The sequence below is a fragment of the Cervus canadensis genome, chromosome 3 (assembly GCF_019320065.1).
Source record: "Cervus canadensis isolate Bull #8, Minnesota chromosome 3, ASM1932006v1, whole genome shotgun sequence".
NCBI lineage: Eukaryota > Metazoa > Chordata > Mammalia > Artiodactyla > Cervidae > Cervus > Cervus canadensis.
This window is the reverse complement of record NC_057388.1, coordinates 95845041-95867360: the sequence shown is the minus strand read 5'-3', so window position 1 is coordinate 95867360 and position 22320 is coordinate 95845041. Positions and strand designations below refer to the sequence as shown.

General features: G+C 40.1%; 1 protein-coding gene across 13 annotated transcripts in view; it reads left to right on the top strand.

Moving 5' to 3' along the window:
• Positions 1-22320, top strand: part of DGKI (diacylglycerol kinase iota) — a 479729-nt gene that overhangs the window by 314365 nt on the left and 143044 nt on the right. For all 13 annotated transcript variants that reach the window (XR_006268612.1, XM_043463812.1, XM_043463811.1 and 10 more), the window contains one exon: positions 3823-4022. Coding sequence is in view for 12 of the 13 variants with exons in the window: in XM_043463812.1 (XP_043319747.1) it covers positions 3823-4022 (200 nt within the window). In the remaining variant the exon portion in view is untranslated. The remainder of the gene's footprint in view (positions 1-3822; positions 4023-22320) is intronic.

The following is a 22320-nucleotide window of genomic DNA, read 5'->3' as shown; positions in this document are numbered from 1 at the left end:
TCATGCACATTAATGTCCCATCTTATTTGGTTAGTATTTGATATGTACAATCACATAATATATTTATCCTCTTTTGTTTTACTTTTTAATAAAACAAATTTTCCCTTTTTTTTGTTATTTGATATTACAAGATTACTTTGTTCATCTTTAAAAAAACAAACAAACAGATTTTCATGTTGTTGATTGTCGCCCGTGTTTCTCATCCACGTCATTGACGGCTGCCTTGGGCATTTTTGTTCAGGGACTGGGTCTGGGAGTCAGTGCCCAGCTGCAGTGGAGAGAAGGAAATGTTGGAGGACTTGCCCTTGTTTCTCTTCTCCTCTCCCAACCCAGAGTTGTCCATCCTGTCATCTGGCAGCAGGTGAATAAGGACTTGAGTAGTAAGAAGGAGGATGAGATTTGAAGAGAGATGAAGAATAGTCTTCTGGGGAGGAGCATATTGTGGAAAGACAGAAGATCCCATGCCATACCTGTGGACTTAAAGTTGTTAGTGACTGTAGGACAGTAAATAGCTTTGTTTTCCTCCAAATTCATATACTGCCAAAAAGGCAATGTTTGACATTTTCACAACAAGATAATACATGTTAGGTTGAACAGACAATTGAATATCTGTCATTGATATACCAGTAGATTTTTTATTGGTGAATTTAAAAATCCTGGACATTATTATGGTTGTTAGAGCCTGTGCCTTAAAGGATGTGAAGCCTCTACCCGTCCGAATGATGAAAAATACCTATTTCTAGTAAGTCTTTTAAAAATTACCTTTAGTCTAGCTTCTTCCAAAAATAAATTACTATGGTTGTGCTAACACTAATAGAGCTGTCTTTATTCTGAGAAGCTAATTACTGTAATTCCTCTTGTACCTGTGCAGCGATCTTGGATTGATTCTGAAATGCCAGTGGAACTGCCGCTGACAGCTATTTACCTCTGTTTGTTGCACTTGCTATTGATTTACCATTGAGGTTGAGAATATGGTTTAAACATGCTCTACGGTACTGTGGAAGCCTTCTGATACCAAGGGGTTGGAAAGTATTTAAGTAGTTTCAAGTCCTCTCAAACCCAGGGAATAACTTCTTACTTACTTGGCTGGTTCTGCATTTTTATTTGTCATTGAAAAGTGAAAGTGAAAGTCGCTCAGTTGTGTCCAACTCTGTGACCCCATGGACTGTAACCCTCCAGGCTCCTCTGTCCATGGAATTCTCCAGGCAAGACTACTAGAGTGGGTAGCTGTTCCCTTCTCTGGGGGTTCTGCCCGACCCAGGGATCGAACTGGTGTCTCCTGCATTGCAGGCAGATTCTTTACCAGCTGAGCTACCAGAGAAGCCCTTTATTTGTCATTGCTGCTGCTGCTGCTAAGTCGCTTCAGTCGTGTCCGACTCTGTGTGACCCCATAGACGGCAGCCCACCAGGCTCCCCTGTCCCTGGGATTCTCCAGGCAAGAACAATGGAGTGCATTGCCATTTCCTTTCCCAATGCATGAAAGTGAAAAGTGAAAGTGAAGTCACTCAGTCATGCCCGACTCTTAGTGACCCCATGGACTGCAGCCTACCAGGCTCCTCTGTCCATGGGATTTTCCAGGCAAGAGTACTGGAGTGGGGTGCCATTGCCTTTTCCGTTATTAGGCCTAGTCAAGACTGAGGAAAAAGAAAGAAACTGGTATTTCTCCCAGTGAATGAAGGGATACAACTTTGTCAGATAAATATTGGATTGAGAATTACTTGAAGGCAAGGGAAATATATTGGGAAAGTCCTGGAGATGCTAATAGTGCGTCAGATCCATAGGTTAACTTAAATGGGTAATTTAAGTACAATCAGAGAAACTTTCAGCTAAGTAACAGGATTGGGTAATAGGCTAGAAAGAATTTTAATAAATTCTCACTTCATTCTCTTCTGCCTCCTTGTTCTACTAATTGAATAAAATTGTATGTAAGGGTTACAATTGATGCTTTTTAACATCAAAGGTGTTCAATAATGATAAGTTCTTTTCAGTTTTTATCCTATTTTCTTTCCCTCCTTTCTGTTCCTTTGTGTTTCTTTTATCTTTGCATTTATACATAAACAGGTTTGTATTGTTCAGATTCATGTGAGTGCAAAAATAGTTCAAAGCACAAAATAAATACAAATACCTGGGAGCCAAATTAGTACAAGTTGACTTCACAAATCTCAGTTAACAAGTTTTTATTCCTCATTCATAAGATAGAGGTGAGAAGTGTGGAAACAAGCTGATAGTATGTAGATTTTCCTTTTTAAGTGAATCTTTTAGGTTTTGAGCTACAGTTAGTATTAACTCCTTCTAAGGTTTGTTTACTTTGTTATAAATTGATACTCAAAATGCCTTATAATAGAATCTTATTGAACAACTGTTAGTAGTATCTACTATAGTTAAATATACATCTAAACTTACAGCATAACAATTCTACTCATTGTATGTATGTATCCACCAAGAGATATACACAAGAAAGTTTACTTCAATAATGGCCCCAAACTTGAAACAGCCAAATGTTTACCAGCAGAAGAGTAGATAAATACACTTTTCTATTACTCAGAAATAATGATAAGCAAAAGATGCCAGACATGAGACTACATATGGTATGATTTATCTTATATGAACTTCAAGTTCAAACACACTGAATCTATGGTAATAGAAATCAGTTAGTGGGAGGTGAGAGGAGTATAAATAGACCAGAGATTGGACAGAAGCACTTGGAAACCTTCTGGTTGCTGTAAATTGCCTAAAACTTAATCTGGATGGAGATTCACATATGTGTATCAAAGTGTTCATCAAACTGTATAAGACAGTTTGGGCACTCTCTATGTATGCTGTAACCAAACATATTATTTGATTTTAGTTCATCCCTGTAAGGGTGAGTGATACTAAAATAATTTTTTTTTTTTTTTTACTAAGGCAGAGAAGTTATGCTAATTCGTTGCAGAATTTTAATGTTGGATTGACTTTTCATTTTGTGGCTACTGTAGTGAACCAAGCTCTTATTGTGTTTGATTTTGATCCTCAAAGCTGCTTTACTGTTCAGAATGTTTTCAACTGAGGATTATTATTTTGCATTTCATTGATCTTATACAGATTAGAAGTAGTTTGAGGAGGTTTTAGGTAAGAAGGAAAAGCTTGCCTGAAGTTTGAAAATTTTTCTAAGGATGGGTAGCATATTTTAATATAATGCATATTTAATATATAACTATAATAATTATATATTATAAATATATAAATATATTTATATATTAGCTATAGTATAGAAGCTGTCTTAAACTATGTATTTTATCTTTTTTAATATTCTTTCTGTTCTGCACACATTGGTTATTTAATGGAAGTAGATGATGAAAAGAGCTTTTGTATTAAACTAACATGATTAAGGCTGAAAATACATAAAAGCAAAAAGTGGCTGTCAGTGAGGATTTGCGATCAAGCTTTCACATTTTAGCTTATTTGTATGCATGATTTACCCAAGGTTTCCCATTTTACTCACAACTAACAGCTTTCACTAAGTATTTTTCAAAGACCTTTTGATTATATGCAGTAGACTTGGGGTTTCTGGGTTTTCTGAGTAATAATTCTTTTTTTAAGGTTTTTTTTTTTACTGTGGATCATATTTAAAGTCTTTATTGAATTTGTTACAATGTAGCTTCTGTTTTATGTTTGGGTGTTTTGACTGCAAGGCATGTGGAATCTTCACTCCCCGATCAGGGATTGAACCCGCACACCCTACATTGAAAGGCAAAGTCTAAACCACTGGACCACCAGGGGAGTCCCTTGTGAGTAACTCTTAGGTGCTCAGCTCTTGCTTCCTGTTGACTCTTGTCTTTACAGGCTGCCCTGCAAGTCGGGGGCCATGGAGAAAGGCTGCACCAGTGTCGGGAGGTCATGCTGCTGACTTACAAATCCATCCCCATGCAAGTGGATGGGGAGCCCTGCAGGTTGGCCCCGGCTATGATTCGGATCTCATTGAGGAATCAGGCCAACATGGTCCAGAAGAGCAAGAGGAGAACGTCCATGCCTTTACTCAATGAGTGAGTCTGCCCACCTTTGTGAACCGTGCAGAGGTTCACTGTGAGGTTAACTGTGAGGCCGTGCAGAGCAGATCACTGAGCATGTGCGTGGTCGGAGGCCTCCCCGTGCTGAGAAAGGAGAAAAGTCCAGGAAACTCAGCTGCCCCTTGGTCTCTCGCACATATTTCTTCTTCATGTTTACTATATGGTGACCACACGCTTCTTTCAGGAGCAACTCTTGTATGGTATGTTAGACTGATGATGCTTTTTCACCGACCGCCCACTTAAGTATATATTGACTGGAACCAGCCGAAAATCATTGAGTGATTCAGGGTCATAAAACCTGTCTGGTTAAATGTGTTCTGTTTCATTTTAGGAAGGCCCTGTTGGCCTCCTCTTCTTGACCCTGGTCACCTGGAGAGTGTTGGTTTCTCCAGGGCAGAAGGTTGGCAGAACTGGGTTTTGGCTCACCTGTCCCCTTGTTGCATCCCCTTCTGCTTGTTAGCGGACTGTCCCTTTCCCAGTGCTCCCAGTTTGGAGTCCTATATTCTCTGATGCTTCGACTCAGTTTTGCTGTTGCTGGAGAGCATCCTATTGTCTAATAGATGAGACCTGAGCCATGACTCAATGCCTAAAGAAAATGTTCCCCTCCTGGACCCTTTCCTTTCTCGGGGGCTTTGATAAACTGATTTGGAAAAGGTGATAATGACTGGCTATTTTGAGTGCACATGCATTTTATAGAGTCCCTTTATCTAATTTTTTATTGAAAATGTCTCTTTGGGGTTAGAGAAAGGGGTGAAGAAACATGGGGATTTGGGGCATCGTTTTGAGCCTCTTCTATATACCATGCCCCTATGCCTGACCTGACTTAAGGTAAGGCCATTTCCAGGTTTGAATTTTGGCCATTCTTGTGTCACAGTGAGGTACCCTCGGAGGTGCTCCTCCTGTTTGTGGCCTGTGATGCATGGTTATGTATTTGTACTGAATGGCTGGCTTCCTCTAGTGCCTGCGAAGCAAGGGCATGCTTTGCCAAGGTATTTATTGAGTCAATGTGGCAACTATAGAAGTGCCTAGAATGAACCCATGACACAGGGGTCATCACTCTCTGCCAAAGCTTCACCCTGTTCTGAAAAGGCAGATGTTGAAGAGTAGCATTCGACAGGGCTCATAAAGTATTTTCCTTTGTAGCCTCTGCTTCTAAGCTTGAGGGATCTTTTCTCCTCTGTACCCTCATATTCGAGAATCACTCTGTACTTGCCCAGCATTTTTCCTAGATCCTTATCCAGAGGGCTGGTGTAGTTGCCTTTTTCATTTTGTTTACATTTTGCAGCTAGAGAAAATCTTGGATCATTTCGGCTGCTTTTTCTATCCTCCGCCTTTCCCTGCTATTAGGTTGGATATACACTTCATGAGTTTCAGGCAAGGTATCAGCAGTAGTATACAGCTGGCCATACTCTCTCTTAAAAATGTTCAGAGTTAAGCTGTGAACTATTGGTTTGAGAGAAAATCTGAACTACAAAGTGAAAAGTCCTCTCTGAGATAGTCCAGGCTGTTTTGGGTCACTTGTAGATCACTTGTTAGCAGAGATAAAAAGTCTTAGTATCTACAGGCAAACAGCTCTTTTTCATGCCTGGTGCTTCTACCCTTAATAGCCTTATTAGACATGTAATTATTTTGGGGTGTTTAGTTTCAAACAATTTTTGCCCTTGAGAAAAAAAAATGTTTTTGCTCAGAAACTGTAATAAGAATTTATTTGGGATTTCTTCACATATTAAAATCAAATGTAAAGAGTTGGTTTTTTTGGTACGTGTAGTACATATGATGTGACTTCACAGATTTAGCTTCAAGGGTGTTCAAGACGCAATTTCATGTTAAAAAATGCAGTTATTTGCCACCAGGGGGCAGTGGTGCCTCCATCTAAGCGGCCTCAGACTCAAAGATAGACTTATGTGAAATGGCAGTAATAATATTCTGTCCATTTCTTATGTATGTATATATATATATATATCTTAAAGATTAGCAAAGATCTTGTTTACTACTTATTATTAAAATTATCCTTCAACACTACATTTTTAGAAAATCTGCCACCCACTACTCTTATTCACCCTCTGTGATTAGACTGCTTTGTTCTGTTTGGAAATCCAGCTTTTCCACTGAATTTCCAAGAGGCATTTCCCGTGTAAGGGAAGCCTGGCCACTGATACCTTCTTAGGAGTTTTCTTCCACGTTCTGAGTCCTTCAAGCTTTTCGTTCTTTAGGCCACCGTTGTGCAAAGTTCACCTTTGCAGTCAAGACAGAGAGCAGTATGGCTGTCTTGAACATCATCATATTTTTGCTCTCCTGTTGCTCTCCTTGAAGTGTCCCCTTCCTTCCTTTTTACCTGTTAGCTTTTGCTCAAGTTCATCATCCCATCGACATATCACTTTCCCTGAGAATCCTTTTCCTTCTGCTTCCAGCCGTTAAATACACCACTCAGCGTTCCTGTAGTGCTCTTGTTACTTCTGTCACGCCATTTATCAAAACTAGTGTCATTACTGGTTGACATGTCTCCTCTGCTCTCTGGGGAGACCCTGGGGTTTTCCTCGCAGGGCCCCCAGTGCCTGCCAGTTTGCTGAGACTTAATGTTACATGTTGAACAAGGGACTCCAGCATGGATCAGATCTATAATGTTCCATGTTCCATCTGTTGCATTTCTGAGAAATTGATTCCAAAATAACATAAATCTAAAACCTTGTGAGTATAGAAATAATATAGAAAATCTCTTGATCATATTTTATGGTAGTAAGTGGAAGATATATACTTAAGAATTTTAAGATCTGGTACACATGGATGGCTGGAGAAAATCCCATGAGAAACAGCTAAATGGCTTTCATGATGCCCCTAGAGCTTTACTTCTGCAAAAAGGAAAAAAATTCTAAAAAAATATTTCTTGGCTTGTGATCCCATTTGCTATTACCATATACAAACTAAAAGACTAGCTAGGCCCATTAGGTTCACTACCCACTCCTCTGCCCACCCCACTGATACAGGAGCATATGCCTTTATATGTCATTTATGGCTTATGAATCTATTTCAGATATGACTCTAATAAATATCATCCACCCCAAAAGTAATTGAGCAGGTTTGTCTAGGTTCATATTCATGTATTAGTAACATGATAGCCAGATAAGTCTGATCATGCTATTTGAAAGGCACTCTTGAAGGAGATCAGAAATTCTACATTAACTCAGGTGCTTAGGAAGACCTTAGCCTGAGTTCTCTGGCAATTAAGACAGCATTGTGAAGGGTGACTGTATCCTCCAAGGGAAAGAAAGATTTTCAGTTGGCAGACTCTGAATTGGGCAACTGGGTTCCATCATCCTGGGCTGCTGAGAAGTATTATTGGTGATAACTGATACCCCTTTGAGGATAATAAGAAGTTAATTCGTGGGAGGCTTCATATGAGAATTTACATACCCAGCAGAAATGAAGGAGTAGGGTTACAGGGAAAATACGGATTGGGGAAAAGTGTTATGGTTGAAACCATTCAAATGGTCCGAGAGAGTAAGAGTTGTTACTGATAACATAAAAGTGGGAGGAAATGTGGGGTTTCATTTCTTCAGTTCCACATTTTATCTTTTGTGGTAGCCATGGAAGACCCTCTCTGTTATTTTTTTTAAAGGAGGGGTAGAGAACAGAGAGAAGTCTATGGCTTCACTCCACTGCCAAGAGTATCAGTGGAATTACAGCATCACTGTGATGACATTAGGCTTTCTTGGTATGACCTTTAAGTTTCTGTTGGGTGGCTCTTTTCAAGATAGTTTTTCTTCTGACACGAACATTTCAGCAAAGCCCTGGAATCATGAGGACTATGTTAAACGATTCAGCTTACCTTGATTCTGCTCAAAGATGAGTTGACTGGGCCAGCCTACCACTCTTGTGTGTGTGCGTGCGCGTGTGTGTGTGCGTGCGCGCGTGTATGTGCGTGCGCGCGCGTGTGTCTGCACGCGCACAGACGGATGCCCTCTGAGACCTAGAGCCCGAGAGGACTGTGGTACCCGCGGCCCCGCGCAGCATCCACGCTCCTGCAGCCCCGGCAGGCGCCCCGCCTCGCGCCCAGTCTGCGGCTTGCCTGAGAGCCGGCCCTGCCGTGTGTCCTGTTGGCTTCGTCGCTATCACTGGCTTTTTGGATTCTTTCTGTGGCTGGCTTGGTTTTCCTTTTCTTTTCATTCACTGTTTGGTGACGCGCTCATTTAAGTTCTGTTTAAATTTTGTGTGTCTCTCTTTCTCTCTCCGGCTTGTTCCCTGTCTGTCCACGCTGTTTTGCTGACTGTCTTCGCTGCTCATTCCCTGCTGCCTCTAGTATCCATCAGGTGCAAGCTGCGGACCTGCGGAGAGTGTCTGCCCCCCCAGGCTCCTTCACCATGTGAGTACAAAGCCGTTCTGTTTTTACATTGTGTCTCAGCCTCATCTCCTACTCAGGGCCAGAGGACCTGCCTCCTCGTCCTTCACAAGTCTGCTTCTCAGACAAAGAACCACCTCGCCATGATTGTCCACTTTAGCCCTTCTTTGATTTGAGACGCAGCTGTGAAGTTCTCTGTGTTCTATTCATCTCAGTCTTCTCTGAGTTCACAGTTTAAGTTTTTTGATGAGATACTTCAGGGTCCAGAGCTGCACGGGGTTGTATAAAATTCCATACCAAGCTTTGGTTTCTATGGAAAGTAAACCCATTAGACCATTCCATCGTCTATGGCTCTGACTTTGAAGCAGCGCCCGCTACTCTTGATCCTGTGGATGGACCCCTGAAATTATTGATATGTGTGGAGCTTTGAGTGTACGTACGTGCATCTGTGCATTTTTCCAGGTTGAGCATCCGTAGTGGTAATAAATGATCAATGACCCAAAGTTGTTAATGAGTGGGCAAAATGCATTTTATACATTGTACTTTGTACTTAGCACACTTTATGCTTTTTTTTTTTTCTGGTGAGGAACAGAAAGAAATTACTTTTTTAGCACTTAAGGACTTTTTTATGCTGTTGCCTCTGTCTTGCCCTTGCTTCTTTTCTCCATCTTACATATACTTGTATTATGTTTCAGGTGCTATTAAAGGTGCTTTACATACATCAACTAACTTACTCCCCAAAACCCCTATGCTATAGGTTATAATTACCTCCATGTTATATGTGAGGGATCTGATGAACAGAGAAGTTAAGTAACTTCAGGAGGGTCACACAGCTAATAAGTGGTAGACTAGGATTCATACTTCTGCAGCCTGGTTTCAAAATTCATGCTTTTAACAATTTATGATCTGCCGTTTTTCATCTATCAGTATCCTTGTATTTCTCAGGGCTCAGTTGAATAACTGCCTTTGCTAAGAACTATACCTTGATAATTGCTGGTAGAACTAGTTATGTCCTCACTGGAATTCACTATTATAATGTTGTAATTATTATAGTTCTCAAGGCATAATTGATTGGTACTAATTATATTAGCTCTATATCTGTGTGTATCCCACACTACACTTAGGCTATATATGTAAATTAAATCATTTACAGTTATCTTCCTATGATTTTTGTATTCCCAGTCCTGATCACAGACCTTAACACAAGTGTTCTGAAACTAGAAAGAATTGTTTGTTGGTTGGTAGAATGAATGAGTGAAAGAATGCATGTCTAAATAGAACTGTGCCAATATCTAACGTCTAGGGATGTGCCAATGTGACTCCTGAAGTTCAGTTATTACATAATTTTGCTTTCAACTCTAATCTTGTGGAAACATGCTTATTTATTCATTTATTGCAAAATGTTTTTCTAAAAGTATTATTTTTGTACTTGCTCTGTGTCAGATGCTATTTTCTGCCTGGTATTTAGGGTTGAGCACAACAACCATATACTTTCATGGAACTCAGTATTGACTGGTCAGACAGCAAGAAAATAGCACTTACTTTCTAATTTGGCAGCTGTTACTGGGAATATTATCCTACATAAGTCCTGTTCAGTAAATATGAGTCCAGAATGGCCCTCAGTGTTCATTATTTTCAGCTCCTTTACTGATAGAGTTCAAACAGTTGAGAATATCAACAGCAGACATCCTGGTGATATTTGTCATGTTTCTATCACCATTTAAGCTTTCACTGTGTTTGTTTTCACCATATAATTTAAATGAGGCTCTTTTTTCCCTTCTTTTCTTTTTCCAGATATGTATGCTATAGGAAGGTGAACTGTCCTGTTACTTTTCATAGAGTGTAACAGGACCCCAGATATGGCCACTTAAAACTTGACTACTGATCTAAAGTATTTTATACTTATATATGCTATGTTAATTAGTACATATTATAGATTTTATATCTATATAACTGATGACTTATATAATAAGTGTTTATTAGAGTATTGTTTTAAAAATTCGGTAACTAAACACTGTCAGATAGAGCAAGGAAATTGGAGAAAAATCCAACCACAATAATGAGCGTTGTCTTTATATAATGGGCTGGCCAAAAAGTTGGTTCGGGGTTTTCCGTAAGATGGTATGGAAAAACCCAAACTCACTTTTTGGCCAAGCCAATATTATGGCAGAGGTAAACTTAGCTTAGACCCACTCTAATGCTGCCGTTTGCAGCAGTATTTGAGAATCACATTAACCTTGCCTTGGTCCTCACGAAAGTCAGGATGCCAGTTTTGTGAGCTAAACTTTGATCTTTTTTTTTTTTTACTCTGTATCAGCTATTCTCTGCTCAGAACAACTCTTTTTTTTACAGATGATCTTTCCTTTGGGAGAAACCTCTTTATGCTGTTTCTAAATCAAATGTTACTTTCCTAAAGCAACTTGAATTATCTTTTCTCTCTAGCTTTCCAATGACTTTTTTTTAATTAGGGAGGAAGTCGTGGTTTTGACAACATAATGCATAAATTGTTAGGAATTGCAGCATACTATTAATGTGTGCCTACACGGGAAATTTCAGCTTTATACAAAGAAGAATCTTGAAATTTTTGTTTTGATCCCATATGACCATATATGAGGATAAACTGAACTGAACTGGTGAGGGTAAAGCATCTGCCTGCCAATTCAGGAGACACAGGAGATTCAGGTTCAGTCCTTGGGTCAGGAAGATCCCGTGGGGGAGGAAAGGGCAACCCACTCCAGCATTCTTGCCCAGAAAATCCCATGGACAGAGGAGCCCAGCGGGCTGCATCCATGGAGTTGCAAGGAGTCGGACATGACTGCGTGACAACAACAACAAATCAAAGGTATTTAGTGCCTTCATCCAACAGAACAAAATAAAGTAAATGAATTATTTCACTACAAATTTGAGGTTCTGTACCTTTTTTTTTTTTGAATCAGAGAAAAGCTATAATTCCCAGAGTTGGCTTCAGTTCAGTCACTTAGTTGTGTCTGACTCTTTACAACCCCATGGACTGCAGCACGCCAGGCTTCCCTGGCCATCACCATCTCCCAGAGCTTACTCAAACTCATGTCCATTGAATCAGTGATGCCATCCAACCATCTCATCCCCTGTTGTCCCCTTCTCCTTCTGCCTTCAGTCTTTCCCAGCATCAGGGTCTTTTCTAATGAGTCAGTTCTTGGCATCAGGTGACCAAAGTATTGTACCTTCAGCTTCAACATCAGTCCCTCCAATGAAAGATAAGGACTGATTTCCTTTAGGGTTGACTGGTTTGATCTCCTTGCAGTCCAAGGGACTCTCCAAAGTCTTCTCCAACACCACAATTCAAAAGCATCAATTCTTTAGCACTCAACATTCCTTATGATCCAACTCTCACATCCATCATGACTACTGGAAAAACCATAGCTTTGACTGGACAGACCTTTGTTAGCAAAATAGTGTCTCTGCTTTTTAATATATTGTCTAGTTGGTCATAGCTTTTTTCCAAGAAGCAAGTATCTTTTAATTTCATGGCTGCAGTCACCATCTTCAGTGATTTTGGAGCCTGAGAAATAAAGTCTGTCACTGTTTCCATTGTTTTCCTGTTTTCCATAAAGTGATGGGACCAGATGCCATGATCTTCATTTTTTGAATGTTGAGTTTTAAGCCAGCTTTTTCACTCTCTTCTTTCACCTTCAAGAGGCTCTTTAGTTCCTCTTCACTCTCTGCCATGAGGATGGTGTCATCTGCATATCTGAGGTTATTGATATTTCTCCTGGCAATCTTTATTCTAGCTTGTCCTTCATCCAGCCCAGTATTTCACATGATGTACCCTGCATATAAGTTAAATAAGCAAGGTGACAATATACAGCCTTGATGTACTCCTTTCCCATTTTGGAACCAGTCCATTGTTCCATGTCTGGTTCTAACTATTGCTTCTTGACCAGCATACAGATTTCTTAGGCAGGTCAAGTGGTCTGGTATTCCCATCTCTTGAAGAATTTTCCACAGTTTGTTGTGATCGACACAGTCAAAGGCTTTGGCATGGTCAATAAAGCAGAAGTAGATCTTTTATTTTTCTGAAATTCTCTTGCTTTTTCTATGATCCAGTGGATGTTGTCAATCTGATCTCTGGTTCTTCTGCCTTTTCTAAATCAAGCTTGAACATCTAGAAGTTCTTGGTTCATGTACTGTTGAAACCTAGCTTGGAGAACTTTGAGCATTACTTTGCTAGTGTGTGAGATGAGTGCAATTGTGTGGTAGTTTGAGCATTCTTTGGCATTGCCTTTCTTTGGAATTGCAATGAAAACTGACCTTTTCCAGTCCTGCAGCCACTGCTGAGTTTTTCTAATTTGCTGGCATATTGAGTGCAGCACTTTCACAGCATCATCTTTTAGGATTTGAAAGAGCTCAACTGGAATTCCATCACCTCCACTAGCTTTGTTCATAGTGACGCTTCCTAAGGCCCACTTGATTTCACATTCCAGGATGTCTGGCTCCAGGTGAGTGATTACACCAATGTGATTATCTGGGTCATGAAGATCTTTTTTGTAAAGTTCTTCTGTGTATTCTTGACATCTCTTCTTAATATAACATAACTTGTAACCTGGCCATTCTTACTTTCTTTTTTCTTTTTTATTGAGATATAATTGACAGCTAGCATTATATTAGCTTCAGGTGTACCACATAATTATTCAGTGTTTGTTTATACTGTGAAATGATCATCACAATAAATCTAGTTAATATTGAGTTGGCCAAAAAGTTCATTCAACTTTTTCCATAAGATGTTACCGTGAAACCCAGTATCTATCATCATGTATGGTTACAATAGTTTTTTCTTATGATGAGAGCTTTTAAGATCTCTTAGCAACTTTAAAATAGACAATACAATGCTTTTAATTCTAGTCACCATGTGTACATTACATCCCTAGGATTTGTTTATTTTATAATGGATGCTTGTACCTTTTGACCCATTTCACCCTTCTCTCCCCAGTGTTGCTCAAAGAATTATTAGAGCAGTTCCTCAATTAATAAATTCATTATAATTAATGACTTTACAGTAGAATTGCCATTGACGTCTACATACATGCACTATCTCATAAATCATGAATACTCATGTTATGTGGTCATGCCCAAAAAGCCCCCAAAAGTGTATAACTGTAAAATGAGTCTTTCTGGAACTCTTTCACTTTTAGGAGTTTTTTTCATTAAGTTCTGTTTCTCTCCTGCTCTTCCTCTATCAAAATGAAATAATGTGAACTGGTTCCATCTAATTTATTTATTTTTTATCTTTCAAAAATATTATTCAGTACTTTAGATGTCAGATACTCTGTGGGATACTGGAGATAAGAGATTAGAAAGCTAAGGTTACTGCCCTGGAGAAATGGATGTACTGTAGGAATAGGCCTACAGTGTTAACATAATTCTGACACAATGTGAGAAGTGTCCAAATAGAGATTCTGGTTGCACTTCCTGTGAATAACCTTTTATTGAGTATTTATTATATTTGTTTTTATACTTTAATATTTAAAATAAAATGGGGTCAGGTTGACTTTTTTGATATATAGTTCCCACTTTTAAGACATGTATCGATCCATATAGCCAGCCTCGTAATCAGGCTATAGAAGGGTTCTATCACTCCAAAAAGCTGCCTTGTAATCTATATCCTTTATGATCACACCCTCTAATCCCTGCATCTCTCATCTCAACCTCTGGCAACCACTGTCTGCTATAGTTTTGTGTTTTGAAAAAGCGAAAGTGTTAGTTGCTTTAGTCATGCCTGACTCTGCAACCCCATGGACTGTAGCCCACACCAGGCTCCTCTGTCCATGGAATTCTCTAGGCAAGAATACTGGAGTGGGTTGCCATTTCCTTCTCTAGGGGATCTTCCTGACCCAGGGATTGAACCTGGGTCTCCTGAATTACAGGCAGGTTCTTTACCGTCTGGGCCACCAAAATTGGCGGCCCCAGTGTTGTGTTCTAGAGAATGCCATATAAATGCAATCTTTATAACTGGTTCCTTTGAGTGAACATAACATTTTGATATTTATCAAAGTTGTTGCATATATTAATCATTTGTTCCTTTTTGTTGCTGAATAGTATTCCCTGCATGGATGTTTCCATTTATTTACCCAATAACCCAAAATGACATGTGGGTTATATCCAGTTTTGGGTGATTCTGAATAGAGCTGCATTAACATTGATGAACAAGTTTTGTGAAAACTAAGTTTTCATTTTTCCAGGCTAAATACCTGGGAGGGATTCCAGGGTCATCTGGCAACTTCATGAGAAATCAACACTGTTTTCCATAGTGGTTGTACCATGGAATTGTACCATTGTGGTTGTACCCTTCTGCATTTCCACCAACTGTGTATGAGAGTTCCTGTTGTCCCCCATCTCTTTCAGCACTGAGTAGTGTCAATATCTTAAAATTTTAATCATTTAATACCAGTTTCATATGACCATTTCATATGACTATTTGCCAGCTTTTATACATTCTGTAGTGAATCATCCTCTCAAGTCTTTGCACATTTCTTAAATTGGGCTGTTTGTTTTCTTCCTGTTGAGTAACTTGGTCAAGTATTTTGGATCCATGCCTTTGTTAGATATGTGTTTTGCTTAATCATTTCTTTGTTTTAGAAAGCAGTGGAATCAGCTTTCAGGCCCCAACTTCTGACTCATCCTCTGAGCGTGAGTTGTATTTTCAGAGCCTTTGCAGGGCTGTTCCTGTCTGTCCGGAGTGTACCCCACGAAGTTGCAGGATGGAACCTGAGTGGAGGTTGCTCTGTGGCTTTAGTTCCCAAAGTCTGCGGTACTGTGTTTAGGGCCAGATTCACACATCTGCAGTTGAGAAATGAACCCAAGTTCACGAACGTCCCTGTGGAGTTGTTTCCCCGAGCTCTTCCCTCTCTCTGTCTCTCTCATCGCCCCCAGCACTTCCCCATTTCTTGGGGCTCCCTTTTCAGATCCTTCAGCCAGAACACTAAGGCTTTAGTTACCTCATTCTGCTGCATACCTCCTAAAACCATGTTCACCTCCAGGACCAGGGAATGAAATGACCGAAAGAGAAAAAGAAGCATGGTGGCTTATCCCACCCTCTTGGGACCACAGCTCCTCTCATCAGAGAGGAAGATTCCCTTTCTTTAAAGTTTGTTTTTTTTTTAAAGTATAGTTGATTTGCAATGTTTGTGTTAATTTCTACTGTATAGCGAAGTGACTTGGTTATCCGTATGTACATTCTTTTTCATATTCATTTCCATCATGGTTTATCCCAGGAGGTTGAATATAATTCCCTGTGCTCTCCATAGGACCCTGTTGTTTATCTTCCTCTCTTTATAGTTTTAAGTACCTAAGACCTTTGTCGTTGCTGCTGCCAGCACAGCAAAATTGCCCGAGTGCTGAATTCTGAGAAGATGGAGCAGGAATAAAAGAGGAAGATTTTCCCCAGTTTCCCTTTCCTATCCTCACATCAGTTCAAGGGCTCTCCTAGAGCTTTCTCTGCCTTTGCCTGTTGTCCATTTTAGGCTTTGTACTGCCTGGAGTCCAGACTACGGTTGATTAGAGGTCAGAGGAGGAGAGAGCTCACCGTTAGTTGGATGGTATTTTAAATTCTGGTCTTCTCCCTGTCGTTTATTTTTTGAGTTCTTAAATACCTGTTTTATGTATTCTGTCCAGTTTTTGTGGCTGCATTCATTGGAGGAAAAGAATGGTGGGTGCTTACCTTCCTCACCCAGAACCAGAACTTCTCTGCTGTTGCTTCTTTTTTTTTTTTTTTCCGGCTGCTTTGGGTCTTAGTCACTGCACAAGAAGGGGGATCATCTCTGTGTCTTGCAGGATCCTTTGTTTCTGGGTGTAGGCTCTCTAGTTGTGGCACTTGAGCTTCAGTAGTTGCGATACACGGACTTAGTTACACCATGACATGTGGGATCTTAGTTCCCCGACCAGGGATTGAACCTGTGTGCCCTGAATCCCAAGGCAGATTCCCAACCACTGGACCACTGGGAAAGTCCATCTGTTGTCTTTTAAAGCAGAGAGTTTTCACACTGTATCCTCTTTTTACCTGATACAGTAACTCAGAGGGTGTCATAGCTAAGCTCTGCAGAGAAACCAGTGTGTTTTCAACTGCAACCAACCAATGTTAATTGTAATAGGCAATCTTGCACAACAGTCAAAATTTAAACATAAACAAGATGTTACCCGATGCTAAATTGCACGGATTTGCTTGTTATCTTGCGGAAGGCAGTGTTAGACACAGGTCCTTGAAAAAAGTATGAATTGTTACCTTTGACCACAACCTGACTATGATTCTGCATTCTAAACTTGCTTCCAATTAAGTGATGGCTTCTTGGTAAAGGATGAAAGCAAATTGATTTTTGTTCTAGGAAGAAAGGGAGTTTTACTAAGAGAAAGAGAAATATTTTTGATGTGTCTATCTTTTTCTTTTGAGTTGAGTTTAATAATTTATTTTTTGAGAAATAGCCAAGAGAGAACCAAGAATCTTTAATCTTCATGATTGGAAAAAATATAAATTGGTCACAGGTGGTTTAATATTTGCATGCCTCTGGCCAAGGAAGTAAACTAGAAAATTCTTTGAAATGCTTTCTAAAAATTTGGTCACTTTGTCTCCAACTAGTCACATCAAACCTTTTGTTTCAGCATTTTCTTGAATTGTGTAATATGCTATGAAAGGCCTATTTATTTTGTTTATTCAGTACTGGCCCTTTAATTAGAAAATAAGATTCAGTATGCTTTTTCCAAAACCCCTTCTCTTTTCCTTTCTTCTTTCAGTAAAATTCACTCTTCCACACCCTGGACTCTCTCAGGGAGTAGGAAGAGCCTTGTCAACATAGAAATTTACATGCTTGCCTTTGGAAACTATGGGGTTTACCTCTAAAGTAGCCAAGAAGACCCATCAGACATGATTTGCCTCGGAATGAATTAAGCTTATTGGTGAACACACCACCTTCATGGAACCTCAGGATGAATAGCACTCCTGGGCCTGTTAAACCTACAGAAGAGGGCTTCATGCCTGGGGCAGGAATCTGCCCATATTTTAGTCCATGGATTATTATTTTGGGGTCATAATTTCTGGACCCAAAAACCAATTGTGACAGTACTAAAAAGGCCTAGGTATGCACAATATTGTGAATGTGTTTGTTGTTAATGCTTGTGTTATTATTGTATGCTTATCTCTGAGTAGGAGGTTTACATATCATTTTTAAAATTGACTTTAATTTTTGACTGACTTCAATGAACACATGTCTGTAAATGGGGAAAAAAACAGCCATTTGTAAAAATGTCTCTGCTTTAAAAGGCAGCAGAGGAAATTCCCTGTGGCTCAGTGGTTAGGATTCAGCGCTCTCACTGCCAGAGCCTCGGGTTCCACCCTTGATCAGGGGAACTGAGATCCTCCGTGCCCTGTGGCGTGGCCAAAAAAAAAGGAAGTAGAGAATTCTGGTTCTGAGTAAGATGGGTAAGCACACACTCCACTCCTGCCCTCCCCTAGTGAATGCAGCTATAAAACCAAAAGGAAAAAATGAAATTTAAAAGAACAGGAGAGAATTGTTGAATCTGCTGGTTGAGCAAGTGACGTTTCTTTCAGTTCTACTTCAGAATCAAATGGCAAAGCATAATAGTTAGACTATTTGCAAAACAGAAATGGACTCACAGACATAGGGACCAAACTTATGATTATCAAGGGGGAAAAGAGGGAGGGAATGAAATTGGGAGATTGGGATTGACCTATATATACTACTGTGTATAAAATAGATAACCAATGAGGGCCTACTGAATTGCACAGGGAACTCTGCTCAGTGCTCTGTGGCCACCTCAACGGGAAGGAAATCTAAGAAAGAGGGGATATATGTATACATATAGCTGATTCACTTTACTGGACAAGAGAAACTAACGCAACATTCTAAATTAACTGTATTCCATAAAAGAAAGAGTTAGCTTCAGGCTTTCTGAAAGATAAAGCTATCTGCGCTCTGATCCTTTGAGCAGAGGAAGCTGCTAAGCTTCCCTGGTCTTTTCTGCTCCCTCCTTTCTCTCGCTTCCACCCCCACGTCTTCTGAATTCCTGGTGGTTTCACTCCCCGCTGTCCACAGTTCCTAGACCTTCAATTATGTCCAACTGTCGTGCTTTCGTTTCTTCCTCTGCCACCCCTCTCTGCTGGTTCTGTAAGACCGATACACCAGAAAAAAGGAGAACTCCGTGGGATTCATCTCATTCCAGTGTCCACGCTTGAATCCAGGCTGCACCTCAGCTCACTGGTTTCTTTCCCCCTGTGCTTTGCGAGTTTCCACAACAGCTCTTCACCCCACCTGCACTTCTGTCCTCACCCAGGTAGCAGGGGCAGGGGCCTTTAGTGACTTTAAGACTGGGGGACGGCAGGAGCTGACCCAGGTCTCTAACTGTGGGGTCTTCCTCATTCTGTAGACCCAAGCCCCAGAAAGATGGCCTCTGTTTTGAGTGAATATGTGAGCCCTGCTTTTGTCCCTGTGACACAGACCTGATAGTACCCTATAGTAACCTTTTTACATTTTAGTTTTTCAGATATTAAAAAGAAATGCAGTTTGTCCCTGGGATTCTTATCAGCTCTGAAGTTCTGTCATGTGAAAGTTCAGGGCATGACCCTGAACTCTATGAAGATCTGCCCCAAAGGGATCTAAGACATGAAGTATGTGAGACATACCCTGGGATGGGGACAGGGTCATTCTTTATCCTTAGTACCAAGCAGGAGGCCAGGCTGTGTACCATCTGGGTACACTTTCAACTTGCTCTCAGCAAGAACCTGCGTGGATTTTTTCATTTAGCCAGAGAGATAATATGGGCCTGATATTTGTGATCAAATCTAACATCCTGATAACTGTATGTGGTAACGATTGCTATCATTCCCACCCGATAGATGAGAAGACCGAGAATAAGAAATGTTGGGAAACTTGCCCAAGATCAGGTGCTATAAGTCATAAAAGGTAATATCCAGGGCTGTTTGAGGGTGACGTTTAAGGCACTGAATTGTGCTGTTGATATAACTTCTGGTCATTTTCTTGTGTGTGTGTATTTTTATATAGGTAACTTCTGAGTTTTAACCAAATCATCCTATGTAAACTCCCCCTTTTAAGAAAACCTCGGGGATAACACATTAGAATTCAATTTTGAGTGTTTCAAATGTGTGAATCTCTAGGATTGCAGATTTGAAGTTTGTGTTATTGTACGAAAAATGTCAGAATGACAAACCCCAGTTAAAAATAAATTCTCGCACAGCTAAAGAAGGTAGAGAGTCTTTTAGGCTTGTTTGTAATGGTGTTGGGTCTGCGAAAGAGACTTGTAGGGGCGGGTCCTGCTCACATCCTCAGGGGACGGATGGTGCCTGTGTTCTCTCGGCAAAGGTGATCGTGGCTCCAGCATCTGCTGTAATTACGTAAAGGGGTATTAGGACTCCCTCAACATTTAAAGTTATATCTCATTGCTCTTAAAATTTACAGATGAATTATTCATGGCTGAGTAGGTGTAGAAACAGTCTTGCAAGTCAGCACTTCTTGTATAATAAAAGGTCACTTCAAAAGAAGAAAAACAGCAACAACAAAAAAAGTGAAGCTGATCCTAACTCAGGTGTTTGTACAAGGGGCAAGGCATGGGGCCCAGGGAGCTTCAAGATAAAGAGGAAGGTTTTCAGTCGTGCCTGACTCTTTGTGACCCCATGGACTGTAGCCCGCCAGGCTCCTCTGTCCATGGAATTTTCCAGGCACAGATTCTGGAGCCCGTTCCATTCCCTACTCCAGGGGATCTTCCCAACCCAGGGATGGAATCGGTGTCTCCTGCCTTGTCAGGTGAATTCTTTACCCCTGAGCACTTGGGAAGCCCTCAGGAAGGTTTGGGTACAGTCTGCTGGGGAGGAAGATTCATGAGTTGTGTTTGTTTAATCAAAGTAAATTTTAGAAAATTAAAAATGAAAAGGCCTGAGGTTAGAGGTAACATTAGTCCAATAAACACAACAACGACTTTTTAAAGATTCCACATACTCTGACTCTGAGGAAAAGAAGCGGAAATTAAGGTCTGATCATCCCAACAGTGACATTAAGCCAGGACACATTTCCAATTCACGTTGGAGTTTTGGAAAGTGAATTATTAGACTTCTCTCATTCTTCTATTATGTATCATTTTATCAGCCATAATTTTAGGATTAAAACTAAGTGTGTTATTTTTCCTAGTGCATCTTTTCAACAGGCATCTGTATTACTTTGCTAGGGCTGCCATAACAGAGTACCCAGATACAGAGGCTTAAACAGAAATTTATTTCCTTGTAGACCTGGAAGCTGGAAGTCTGACATCGAGATGCTGAAAAGACAACTTGCTTCTGAGGCCTCTCTTTGGCTTATAGACAGCCATCTTCTCCCTGGATCTTCACACTGTCTTTCCTCCCTGTCTGTCCATCTCCTAATCTCTTCTTCTTATAAGGACACCAGTCAGATTGAATTAGGTTTCACTCATATGACCTCATTTTAACTCAGTTCATCTTTAAAGACTTTATCTTCAAATACAGTCACTTTTTTCAGTAGTAGGGTTAGGACTTCGATGTGTGATTTTTGGGGTACACAATCTAGCCCGTAACACTATACTAGAAAAATTTGAATAAATTTTAGGATTTTTTTTCTGTCACCAACTACATGAAGGCTGAACTTTGTGTATTTTACATATATTGGTCGTTTAATTCTTTTAAATCTTTTTTTTTATTAAACTGTCTAAGAGGCTAAAGAACATGGCTCTTTTATTTATAGCATATTCTAAGTATTAGTTAACTGGGATTTTCCAGGCAAGAGTATTAGAGTGGGTTGTCATTCCCTTCTCCAAGGGATCTTCCCAACCCAGGGATCGAACCTGGGTATGTGGCATTGCAGGCAACTTCTTTACCGTCCAAGTCACCAGGGAAGCTTCCAGTTTGATAAGGTCAGTGACCTCTCTAGGCCAAAATTTATTTTTTGTAAATTAAAATGGCTTACAGTATGAACTAAGATTCCCACAAGCCATGAAGCACCCTCGCCTCAAATAAGCTTTTTGAAGAGCTTCTGGCATAATTTCTATAAGAGGAGAAACACCCATTGAAATTTAGCGCACCCGTGATTTCTCCCAACATCCCCAGCATTTGGGGCTTTCTAGATGGCACAGTATCGGCTTGCAATGTGGGAGACCTGGCTTCGATCCCTGGGTTGGGAAGATCCCCTGGAGAAGGGAAAGGCTACCCACTCCAGTATTCTGGCCTGGAGAATTCCATGGACTGTATAGTCCATGGGGTCACAAAGAGTCAGACAAGACTGAGTGACTTTCACTTTCAGATGTCACAGTGGTAAAGAATTTGCCTGCCAATGCAGACGATGCAGGTTCAGGGAAGATCCTCTGGAGAAGTTGAAATAGCAATCCACTCCAGCATTCTTGCCTGGAAAATCCCAGGGACAGAGGAGCCTGGTGGTCTACAGTCCATAGGGTTGCAAAGAATCAGATAGACTGAGCACAGCACAATATGAACTTTAAATTTTTGCTCAGATCTGAATTCCTAAGGCATTATTATAATAAAAATAAAGTCAAATACTTTTAGAAAATAGTTATATCTTTAGATATACCATTACAACTGTGAAGTTAGTCATAAAATTGCTGCATTCAGAGAAAAAAAAAGAAACATCTCAGTTTTTACTCCAGTACTGCAGTGATAACTATATTATATTTTGCCATGGAATATGAAGAACATATCAATAACAAAGAAATCTGAACTTTTGTTTTGAGTGTTGCAAGAGAGTATTTATTTCAGGTTGCTTTGCTGAGGTGGTAATGAAATGCAATGTGCATTTTATTTGTGAGAGTTTCAGTTGAATTATACCAATGCAATTGAGTTTTTCTCATCTGTGATAATACCCTGAAATGCTTATATGAAATGAAAAGAGAGTATATTTTAAAAGACATAAAAAG